Genomic DNA, 13,051 nt, shown 5'->3' with positions numbered 1-13,051 from the left:
AACATAATCAAGTTCATAAGGTTTATGGTAAAAATGAGTAATGATAGAGAGATGTTCTCCTGTGCCGCGTTTGAAAGTAATCAGCATTTCGTAAACTGTATTTTATAGTACTACCAATGTCGAAAAACGTGTAGGATACATAACATTATTTAATACATTCTTAATTACATTTCAAAGCAAAAAATGAAAGCAGTATGACTACTTACCCCAAGTAGGAAACTGTCCTGCAAATATATGGATGATGCATAAAATTGTCGTATTTTCACAAATCATATATTAATAAATAAATCAAAAATGAATATATCATGAAGCACAAATAAGTGCAGTAAGTGATATGATTTTCGAAAGTTATTACTGCTATTATAAACAATTCTGGTTTTTTTTATTCGTCCCGCGATTTCAGATTTTAATTGTTAATTAACTAATTATTCATATTGAAGTATGGAACATTTTAGCAGTTATTACCATGATCAGATGTCAAGTTAAAATATTACATCTTTAATAGCTTTTTGAGAGCTCTTTCCCTATTTGTAAGTCCGAGACAAATATTACAAGCCTTGTCTCTAAAATACTAGTATCTAAAGAGCACTTTTTTGTTAGAAGAGAACACCAATATTCTCCAAGCTTCTTAGTGATAGTTTTACTTTAGCTTTGTGTAAGAACTTTGTGATGTAAATTACTACATTTAGAAGAATTAACTCTCTACTTCGATGCATTTACGCGTGCTTTTAAACCTTTTGTTAATTACTGTTACAACATAAGTGATTAACATTCAAAACTGGCTGATTATTGTGATCATATCGTAACACTTAACTCTGCCGAATATACAAACAAATTTACTTTTTCTTATATCTTCTACAAGTATGCAACATAAAACGTGTAATAATAATGACGTTTAGCGCATATTTCAAACGCCGAAAGATTCTTTCTACTTGGTATTAATATTATCAAGAAAAAACAAAGAGAAAGGAATTTAATTTCAAATGGTATTACACTTAAGAAACGTCTTACTGCCACTACTAAAGTCTTTTGGGAACAATGAATTGGGTTCAGATTCAAGAAAATTAAATATATTTTCGAAAATATCAAGAAAAAATACAAAGTAAAAGGATGACGAAGACATTTGATAACCTAAATCTGGCAATCAAAATGCATCAAAAAATTAGGTCTTCATTGTAGGCTGCAAACCTTATAAAATATCCATACTTGTGCACTAACGCATGTACAAATAAAATCCAAACACATGGAATTTATATTTAATTCTAATTTCTGTATAAACAATCGATTCTTTTTGTGGTGACTCTGAAGCAATGGTTCGAAATTAATAAATGCAATGTGGACTAGTAACATAATCTTAATTGAACAATAAAAATCACTTATTCTGACTTACCTGGTGCGTACGTCATACCTATAAAATGTAGAAAATAGAAATACAGAGGAAACTGACGACCTGGTTAAAAAGTGCATTGTTAATAGCAACAGACATAATTTTCAACATCTGCAGAATTTCTGAAATGCCTGACTTAGCAAACAATTGTTTCGGTCCATCCGATGGTATTGTTTGGAAACAACAAAACAGACTGATTTTGAGTACTATGGAGTATTTTCCTTGGCTTTTTTGCAATAAGAAATTGGCAAGCTGAGAACCAGCAACCTTTTGCAACTGGCACAAAGAGACTCTTATTAAATGAAAGATGTTTGCTATAGATGGTATGCCGCGTTATATGTACTATACTAGGTGTTTTGTCATCAATTACAGTTACAAGTTTTAAATCTAAATCGTGCTAGGCTCATTTAAACTTCGTTCGCTCGAACTCAGATAATTCGAACGCTACCCTTCGCTCGAACTCATCGTCAAGTCCCGGCAAAAACTTTATATAGAGCATTTTGTTCGATGGCTCAAACTACCAATTACTCGCACAAATTTTGCTGGTTCCATCGAGTATGAGGGAACGAAGTTCAACTGTATATGAACATTTAGAAAAGACGCTTGTTTAAGCAAATTTCATCAACAGTCCTGTCACGAATTGGTATTATTTCGGTTTTGTTCATTTGGACCCAGGAGCTTATTTACTTTACAACTGTGAGTATGTTTCATTTTATGATTTTCCATGTCTTTGAAGTGAATGCCGATTCTGTTTAAAACTAGTTGATAGCCACAGTTCTTTCAGTCTCGTAAACGGACCGCTGATTAGCCTTTAAAGTTGAACTAACTATGTCACAGTGCCTAAGTTCAGTACTGAGCTAGGTCTGCCATGTGCAAATCTTACACCTGATGTCTTTATTGATACGGTAGTGCAATGCTGTCAGTTATCAGCCAGACACTGAATTAAATGCTAAGCTTGTGGATCATGATTGAAGTCACAAAGCTTTCAAGTGAACATATATAATAGTATTCTTACCTGGGGCTGGTGTAGGAATGTTATCTGAAAAGAGAATAAAGGAACTAATGAAACTAAATGATGTTTCATGATATCATTTACTATTTGTATTTTATTAACATATTAATAAAGAACTGACATTTGGATTTTAGAGAGAAATAACTTAACTGAAATAATTGTTTATGGAAAGAGATAAACATTAACGCATAGATAGAAAATTTATGCAGAATTTTAAAAGTTTTGTAATACTTAATTCTAAACACGTGGGTAAAACAGAGGTTAAGCTTTCACAACTATAAACAGTGAATAGCTATAGATACATATTCAAAATACATGTATATACAATTCCATTTGTTTGCACATGAAAACCTTACAATACCATTGCATGGACAACAGCTTTTTGTGACAGCTCACACAAACAAATATCAAAATTTAGACAATTAATAGCTAAAACTATAAGTCTGATATGTGGTTCCTATCGTTGTTAAACTCAATCGTTAATCTACCAAACTGTTTCGAAATGTTGAAAATAAAAATTTGAATACATCTGAGTATCAACAATAATAGATGTACTTACTTGGCGCATATGTGACACCTGCAAATGGATTTATTGTTAGTAAAGGTTTTTGATATAGATAAACGCCAACATTAAACCGCCCCTATTGGATGTACGCACATATTAAGTCTAAAGTTTAGGGTTAGTTTTCTAGTGTACATTCAATGCATCCGTACACTCAATGCGGGAGAATTAATGCCGGCCTATGGATAAATGCGAAGCTATTACTAAAACTATAAAATGGGGAACACTTTTTTCAACCACACAGAATCGTTGAGTAAACGTAATTCGCTTAATAAATTTGATGTGGAAATTCCCCGACCACCAGTTTTATCAAGCATTTTCTTGACACTAATGGCCACAATTACAGCCGCCCCAAAATGTTCTGTCCTTTTAAGTTACCTACATACATAATTCAACTGCAATATATCATTTCTTATTAGACCACTAGTTGGAATTCATCGAAACTTCATTTGAAGCTTCACTCTTAAGAGGGAATGTACATATCGTCTTTACGTTCCAGCCAGATGGCTTTTATTAATGAGAATTATAGCTTTACAAAATATTTTAACATATCCTTGTTACATGTTTACAACATTACCATGCAAAAACAAGGGCGTAAACTTTTATAGTCATTCTATGTTTGGTAAGATTTGATTTGATTTATTCGTAATAATATATGTCATACAATAAGTTACAAATAAAAACATACTTATCATTAGTACCACTTCACACAATTAAAACATAGTATCTTATTCACACAGTTTTGATATCACAGTTCATAACAATCTATATAATTTAACAATAACAAAAGATATCATAGACTACACCCAATACTGCCATAAATATAATGTTAACAATTTTACAAACATTGCAAATTTTGTGACTTATATAATGCAGGATGGCCCAATTTTGAAATTGGAATAGAAATCATCAAGATAAACATTCTGACCAAGTTTTATGAAGATAGGGTCTTAAATATGGCTTCTAGGGTGTTTACAAGCTTTTTCTTTGATTTGACATGGTGACCTAAGTTTTGACTCCACATGACCCAGTTTCGAACTTATCCTAGAGATCATCAAGATAAACATTCTGTGCAAGTTTGTACCAAATCAAAGCATAAATGAACAACTATATGGCTGAAAGGGCCAGAATAGAAAATTTTGCCCCTGCAATAACTCTAAAAACCATGATGAAATCCAGCCGGTTTTCACAAGGAACCGAGATCTTATTGGGACTTAATTTGTGTGTAAGTGTGTCTTTCAGGGGTTTACCAGGGGCCTTAATTCCGGAACCTATGATTGGATCTGACGAATTCATCATGAAATCCAAGATCTATGATAGTTAAAGATATTTTGCAAGTTTGTATCAGATCAAACCATAAATGAACTATATATGGCTGCAAAAGCCAAATTTGAAACTTTTGGTCCTTTAAGGGGCCATAGCTCTAGAACCCATGATGGGATCTGGACAGTTTTCGAAAGGAACTAAAATATTATACCAATACAAGTTGTGTGCTAGTTTGATTAAAATCTATTGCTAAATATGGTCTCTTCCTTGTTCACAAGCCAAAATAGCAAATTTTGGCCCTTTAAGTAGCCATAAATTTGGAACCAATGATGGGATCTGGTCAGTTTTCGAAAAGAACCGTAATATTATGCCAATACAAGTTGTGTGCAAGTTTGATTAAAATCGGTTGCAAAAGGTGGTCTCTATCGTGCTCACAAGAAATCGTGAACGGACGACGGATGGACTACATGACAGGTGAGCTAAACCATATTTGGCCTACTGTTATATCGTATCACTGTTTAAACAGGTCATGTACAGGATTATTATTTCATCTTATTGAGAACTCTCTCGTAGAAACTGGCCTAAGTGCGCGCATTATTTCGGTTTTTTCTAAGGGTACAATTTAAACGAATAACTTTAAATAAATAGAGTTTCGAAAACTTTTAGATTACACAATAAAATGTAATTACAGTGTTCCTCTTCAAAGTTGTTCGGAAATGACTTACCGGGAGCAGGCGTAGGAGCTGAAAATAAAAACATTAGAACTGCCAGTCAAATAGTAAATAGTTCGTAATCACTTGCTTAATGGAAAATGTTTTATCTGATAGTACTCTGCATATTTTCATTTAAAGCTTCAGTAATATATTAAATTTCATAATCATAAAACATGTTGTCTCATCATTCAAATCTAGTTCTTTTAAAGTTGTACTTTGTAATAATTGTCCTGTATAGGTAAAACCGTTAAATAAAGATACAAAAATAGACCAAGGAGGTATATAGACAATTTTCCAATCAAGGTCTGATCACTGAAATATAACATTTCATTTCATTGTAAGAATTTGTTTATGGAATACTTTCATGATATATATACCACGTGGTTCTGGGACGATCTGTGTATGAAATGAATTGGAACCACTGTCTCACCATTGCATGATCGTAAGAGGTGACTAATAGGGACTGAACACTTGGTTTACCTGTATCTCTGTGATTCCAGCAGGTGTAAAAGTTTTGATTTCATACCACATGTTTTTATTTCGATGTAAATGAGACGTGAAACCAAAATATTTAGTCCTGTTTGGCGCCATATAACCTGTACTGTTTTAGTGCGCCGTAAAACCCAAATGAAAGGAAAAATAAGCTACACCATATAAGTATTTTAATAGATTTTATGCACCAAGATTCTATTACTATAAAACTAGTATGTAAATCTGTATTGTTAGAGTCAAACGGATTCAACATTTTCACCACTCGCTGTGTGGGAGTCCCATAATCTACCAAAGTGTATCACAAATTTCTCAAAATTGTCAGAACAAAGAGTTACACAAAATCAATTATTTTTGGGTCTCACTGAATTAAAAGTGATATAATTCAAGAATGGATTAACAAAACTGTGATACACTTTTATGGACCACTTTTCGAAGAATAATAATATCTGTCATATGTTTTCGAATTAGATAGAAATATCCACCCGAGGGCACCTGCGCATTGGGCAGTAACAAGGCTTGCCTAGTAACCGCCATTGCGCAGGTGGCCGAGGGGCGGATATTTATAACCGATTCGTAAACACACGACTTAAATTTTTCTTGCATATCTTATTAATATAAGCTTGTTATTCTGACAGATTATTTTTCTTGCACACCGTATTTTAAAAATAATAAAAATAGATAAAGCAAATAGATAAAGCACTCTTTCTTATAGTACAGTATGTACACAAAATGCGGGAAATTAACGTCCGTAAATAGAATGACGTCATGACGTTTTGGTGACGCACAATAACAAAGTTCCACTTCAGTTTTGTCGTTTGTAGCGTAACGTTAGGTTCTTGCCGCTAAATAACGTATTTTGAATCGAGAAATATACTTAAAGAAACAAAGAGAAACTATTAAGGTACCTGATGTTTTCGTATTTTACATAAACGATATATAATCAGTGCATAAATTGTTAGCTGCCATTAACAGCATGAGAGTCATCTGGCATGGGGGTGCCAGATGGGTTTTGCCGGCATGGGTAAAATCACCGGAAACGCCAGTCCGGTGTGCAAGAAACAAACTGCCAATTGTTATGCAGTTTCCTTCGTAAATAAAGGAACTGAATCACTTCGAACACCTTACCAAGGTTTGAATTTCTTTCCTGAGAAGAAGACGAAAATGTATCATATGAATTTTATTGCTCCCATATAGCTCCTCCTTAATCAAAGACTGAACTTCCTTTTTTTCAGGCTACTTAATTCTTCAATCAATTCCGTAAATTAATAGGTCGACAGTTTGAACATTATTAACATTTAGTTACAAATAATTAGGCCTCTTGACGTAGACAGCCAGTCAAAATCGTTATATTTACCGGGTAAAACAAACCCATATAATTTCGGTTACACCAAGCAATATACCACCCATTCACACTCCCTCTAGATAAAGTCTTGTATGATTGTAATTATTCATATAAGCTGATAGTCCAGAAATACCGTGACAAGATTTATCGCCTGGCAATTCTTTTCAGAAACGGATGTCAAATCTTTACTGTGTATCCTGCAAATTAACCAAATGAAGATATCATATTTGAAGTTTTAAAATCACTTGTTTGGCATCTGATAGAGTAAAGTGTGGTGAATTTATATAAGATAAAACAAAATGTCCGACAAAGGCCAATTCGCTCCACAGTGTATTTTTAACCAAATACCCGAAGAGTATTTCGTTTTCCTTCGGACAAAATAACAAGTGAATACTACTCCACATGACAATGTCATGTAACGTCATCTAACAGAATTTTATCTTTTCATGATCACTTGAAAGTAACTGTTAGTTCAATGGACGTTAATTCAAAAATGTGACTTCATTAGAATGTTTGGTATGCATACATCGTTTCGGTCATCGCCTAATAATTTGTGTTGGATAAAAATGTGCATTTTGAATTGACTGCACGATTGACATTGATAAAGAATCCAGCGATTGAAACATAATTATGGCTTGGTAATCAACTGAGGCAGTAGGAGAGTTCCAGCTTACACACAAGGTTAAATGTACAAAAGTTTTGAATAGTACAAGTTCCACAAAACAGTAAGTTATCTAAAATATGACTGTAATGACGTCAAAGTTATAAAACTTTGATTTTAAAAATAAGTGAAATAAAGCCCAAATTACAAGTCTACTCTAGTCAGAAAAGTTTAAGGCCTAGATACAAGATACACACTTTTATTTATAGCCGGGTTTGTTTGGTGTTTTGTAGTTCTGGACTAATGTTTTATTTTCATTAATTTAATGAAATATTTTGGGACCAGAAGCACTCAAATGACTTATTAATGCACTCCAAACGCTTGAGAACCTCCGCAATCGTTTTTTTTTTTTTTTCGTTTCCGTCATATTACTCAGCACTACTAAAATCCTGGAGAGGAGAATGTGTAAGTTGTTCAGATCTATGAATAGATACTGACTTTTGAATATTTAATCATTCAACATGGCTACATGATCATAATGTGTACATTGTTGTATTGTTGTACAGTATCCCACTCTCCAAACAGTGAAGTATAAATTTGTCAATATATAAAAATGTCTCGGAATTGTGTACACGTATCACTTTTGAAATAACTTACCAGAGGTATTGTTTTCTTGTTCTTTTTGATAATTAATAGGAAAATTTAATTTCTATACAAATTTGAATAAACAGTCTATTCACAGGAGTTGATATGATAACAATAGTAAATCCATACTACCAGTATAATGTTTAGAAACAGTTGTTGGTTTTTCCATCTTACATGTCTGTATAACATAAAGGACTTCTAGTTTATTCGGAAATAAACAAAAGTCATAATTTCTCATGTCTCAATAAGGAACTCATTTGCAGGTAGCTTAGTTGGTTACAGTACCCCAGACATGTTAGTATAACGTCAATGGAGGTCTCAGGTTCGAATCATTTTTACATTTATAAGCTCCAGTTTTGTAAAATAAGACGTTAAAAATCTTTATCGCACATATTCAAAAATTCAATTCTGTATTTGATCTTACAATATATGTCATAAGGTAGCACGTTGTAGAGTGTTTCGAATATCTTGGAGATGTACATTGTTGGCTTTGATTTCTTTTATTATTATTATTATTATTATTATTATTATTATTATACCAGATTTATATAGCGCCCTTTTTCATGATAAACACGTTCAAAGGCGCTTTACATATAGCAAACGCAGCCACACAGGGCGCGAAATTCATCCTCTACTAGTACAGACGCAGAGTGATCTGACCAGAGGGACAGAGTGAGATAAAGCCCCCAGCACAGATAGAGAGAACTCCTTTGTAGATACAGACTTGTCCGGCTAACTTAGCCTAGCTCTTTGCGAATAGACAGTCTGGTTCTTTAATGTGCCCGGTGTATAGCACCGATACACGCGGAGCCGTCTTTCCTGGGAAGAACCAGTACAGGCCTCTTCCTGTAAATTGAGGTTGTAATTTGTTTCGCAAAATACCAGGTGGGGGAGGGGGGACGGGGGACGGGGGCGGTTAATTGAATCAAATATGTCTACTTACGCTGACCAGGAAACACTCCTGCAAAAATATGGTTGACAGTAATGCATTAATTGCCTATGGTTTCTACAAAAATAAATTATTTACTTCTTTAAAATATTCCGATAGTTTTACCGGCGGTGTCATGTCATAATTACAGTTATATTTTCACACTCAAAGAGTTTTAATGATGAAAGATTGTTTTGCGTTAACGTCATTCTGAAGTGAAGAAAGATTGTCATGATTGTGGCGCTGGTTGCGTTGCCGTAATTAAAATGTTGTCAGTCAAAATTTAAGAGGAGCCCTAGAGCACATCCAGTGGATCTTTCACACCTAACTAACCAAATAATTGTTGTTCTGGCACATTAATTAACTATTTTTATTGTTAATAATATTCAATTTTTCATGAGAATCAGCATTGGTAGCATTGATTGATTAAATTATAAAATAAATTATTCATGAATGCTCATGATGTGTCGTGTATTGAAAAATCTTATTACATATTGATTTGTTACTCCTTCATTTCACTATTATTAGTTAGTATTATCCATTACAACTTATCAGGAACCCCCTACTTGTGATTAGCAAATATGCTTCCTTTTGTCGTTCGCAGGGGGTGGCGCTACACAACCATGATACCCACTGACACTAGTTTAACAGACATTCCATTAACTATGATACTATTGCAGCTTTGTTCTGCAACACACTATAGTTAACCGGATATGTTCGACGCAGGATGCTATGTTCGGCGCAGGATCGATACTTTATTGAAAACTCTAGTTGGGTAAATATTCTCATTTTTGGTTTATAAAAACAAATAATCGGTAGAATCACCTCACTTGCCTTATCATGGAATAAATGAAAGGGAAAACGACGAAGTTAAAAAATAAACTATATGCCAATTTCAACAAGTATAAAGTTTATAGCCTCATTTCTTTGAAATATTACAAAACAAAGACAATTTCTTTATCAATCTTTCCCCTGTCATCCTTCCAAATCGTTGTTTTAGTGGTTATTTTTAAGTTTGAAAATACACCATATACACAAAAGAAAGGCCATGTTTGGCAAAGAATGAAAATGTCTGGGCGATGTTCGGGAGCAGGTTGTTGTAAACTTCATCACAGATAGTGCAATGACCGTTTTTGACTGTTTTTGACTCTTTCAGGCAAATTGTTTATGGCAAATATATTCAACGGGAGTAGAACGTGTATATATATAAGAATATACAGCCAATTTCTTGTGATATATCTTTCTGAATACATGTATTGCTGTCTGTAGTTTTTTTTATTATCATTATGTAAATTGAGATTTCGGTACCGACACTACTTGTAGGACACATCTAGTTACTAATATGCGTCTGAAGAAATTGTCAAAAAGAAACAATGGAGTCTACACGCAATATTAGACGAGGTTATACCCAAATGATAGACAGGGCTATCTATCCCCAGCACGTGATCTGTTTGTTGTATACTTTCCATGCTTGGTAGGCAAGAAAATGTATTCTTGTTGTCTTACACAGCCATGCAGGCATGTAAGATCCTTATATTCTTGCATAAAACCTTTGTTTTTGCCGATTTCGGGCATGCACAAACAAGGAAAAAACGTGTACAAACAACAAAATTCTCGCGAGCACGCGCTGTTGGTGAACGTTTTGGTTATGCTGTTTCGGGTCCAACGTAACCAAATTATGGATCCCGAATCAATTTTGGCCGAAGTCGAAAGGTCCGAGACTTGTGAATTCTTTTCATCTGCCTTTTTATTAAAATATCTTTTTCAACCTAACTTTACTTTGACTTGTAATAAGTGCTACCTCTCTTGATACGCGACTGCATTGACGTTCCGTATTGTTGTATTATTACGCGTATTTGACTCAAAGTAAGTTTACACGTCGCGATTTAATCCCCGAAAATAATAGACAAACAACGTTTACAAAAATACTATTTCGTTTTTTAAATTAATTTGTGTCGAGAAAGTTGACATGCTTTCTTTAAATCGTACATAGAAACTTTTAAAAATTGTTTGTGTCTACTTTACACATCTCTTCAGTCTACTGATGTAGTGATGCTGTGTAATGTATAGCATTTATAAACATGACGAAGCGTTAGTGAGTGAGTGAGTTTAACGGCGAATCGACACAAAATGGTCATATAGCGCCGAGGACGAAGCGTTAAGTTTGAAGGATTTTTCCATATTTTATGAGCATTTGATGAACAGAAGGTATTTATTATATATTTTTCAATTTATTTGTAGATCTCACCAAAAATCCGATCTAAGTTCATTATGTCGATGTTTGAAAAATTCAAATGTTTGTGTTTATCAAACTTTGATCGCAATGTGGTGGGGTGCAATTTCTACGTTATAGCCTAGGCCTAGAGATTTCATTTATAAGGAATGAAGAATATGGGTATCGATACCAATTTCTATTACACGGTAATGTTTACATTTAAAAAAACGTAAGGGACAGACAGAAGCAGAACTGTGTTATGTCGGCACCTCACTTCACCTGCAAATTGTGTAAAGATAGGATGCCGTGTAAAGCTAAAATTCCTACTTATATATCGGGAAAAGGGGGAGTAATACTTATTTTACATATATTTAATATTAAAGAAATCACCACATGTCAATGTCCGTTCCACATGTAAAAATTATGCACTGTTTCTGTAAGCCATGAAAATGCATAAATAAAACATGTGTCCATAACAACCTGAAACGGTCGACCTCGACCGGCTAATGTCAGCTAATAGTCTTGTTTTCTCGATATTTCCAGCACTCTAGTTGTGTTTGATGCAAGAATAGCCCTACGGGCTCGTGCACCAACCAATCCCTTGGGATTCTGCAGATGTTGTTACACGAAAAATAAAACGTGTGTTAACCCTACATTATATATCAGCTTAACCGATGTTCATTAAAATTATCATTGTTATTTTCTAATCTATTTTCAGTGCTTAAACATGGATGCCGACCTATTCACAGCAGATTTATCACAAATAAAGCGTTCAATTTGTACCGAACTTTCCAGAACTCTAATGTCAAGTACTGTGTGTATCTCACTTGGGATGAGGTTTTGTTCAAAAACCACTCGACAAAATCTAAAATGAATAGATAACATATATTTTCCATAGGAAACGTTTTGCTTGCTACTAATGAAAACCCATTCTTGTACAAGTTAAGCTGACCATATTCTCTGAGTGTGTATTGTTTTATATATTTCGTCAGAATCACTACCTTCATTGATATCTTCTCCTTCGCAGTTGGTTTGCACTAAACCAATATCTGATGCATCACGTGTACTTAATATACTGATTTCTTTTGGGTTGCGTTCAAAATCTGCTTTTTTGTACGCAATTGTAAATCTTTGTTCTCTTTGGCATGGTCTTGTGATATTACAACGATTTCATTCCTGCTTTTTAGATTAAAAATATTTTGCCGTCCTCAGAAACCCGTGTCATGTGACACTGGCTTCGCATTCCCGAATAGTTTTGTCCGATACCCCAGTTGTCCAGTACAGTAATCTAGTTTCAATTCCTTATATTTTACACTGTCACACTGGTGCAATCGTTAAATGATGTATTATCTCAGTGTACTTTTCAGTTGCTTCTGGGCAGTAATAGCATAATTATGAAAGAATGCATACTTCATTTGAGAAAAAAAATCGTTACCAATAATGAACATTGTCCTGCATCTGCGAGTATCTTTTCAAACTGTAATATTTCTTTAAAAAATCATTTGGATAAATACTTCGGGAGTCTGAAAACGATAAATGGTGTTACTAATTGGCTGACACAACTCTTCTTGTATCAGTTTATGGACAAAGACATATGCATGGAGAAAAAAGTAGAAGATCCTAAAGAAATCGGATAAAAAGAATAGACACAATTGCTTGACACTGTCTAAATTGGTCACTGCACTCTATCTGCTGAAAAAATTCGTTATAAAGTAACACGTCCCCAGATGAAAACCAGTATACTAAAACAGTAAGTACATACAGCAACAGCTAATATGAAATAAGGTACTACCTAAAAGGCAGAGCTCCCTTGAAAAATCACCAGTGCCCCATACAAAATTAAAGAAGTGGGGTTATTGCTATGGCTGCAAATATCTGGAATTACGGA

The 13,051-nt window shown here is 34.0% G+C and overlaps 1 protein-coding gene across 1 annotated transcript in view; it reads right to left on the bottom strand.

Moving 5' to 3' along the window:
• Positions 1-13,051, bottom strand: part of LOC128559288 (CD109 antigen-like) — a 57,192-nt gene that overhangs the window by 19,298 nt on the left and 24,843 nt on the right. Inside the window, exons 21-26 of the mRNA XM_053550573.1 lie at positions 8,964-8,981; positions 4,953-4,970; positions 2,959-2,976; positions 2,403-2,426; positions 1,391-1,408; positions 207-224 (exon numbers count right to left, since the gene is read on the bottom strand). Of these exons, the coding sequence (XP_053406548.1) occupies positions 207-224; positions 1,391-1,408; positions 2,403-2,426; positions 2,959-2,976; positions 4,953-4,970; positions 8,964-8,981 (114 nt within the window). The remainder of the gene's footprint in view (positions 1-206; positions 225-1,390; positions 1,409-2,402; positions 2,427-2,958; positions 2,977-4,952; positions 4,971-8,963; positions 8,982-13,051) is intronic.

This window comes from Mercenaria mercenaria, chromosome 9, assembly GCF_021730395.1.
Source record: "Mercenaria mercenaria strain notata chromosome 9, MADL_Memer_1, whole genome shotgun sequence".
Lineage (NCBI taxonomy): Eukaryota > Metazoa > Mollusca > Bivalvia > Venerida > Veneridae > Mercenaria > Mercenaria mercenaria.
Note: the sequence above shows the minus strand (reverse complement) of the source record. Positions and strands in the feature narration are given on the sequence as shown.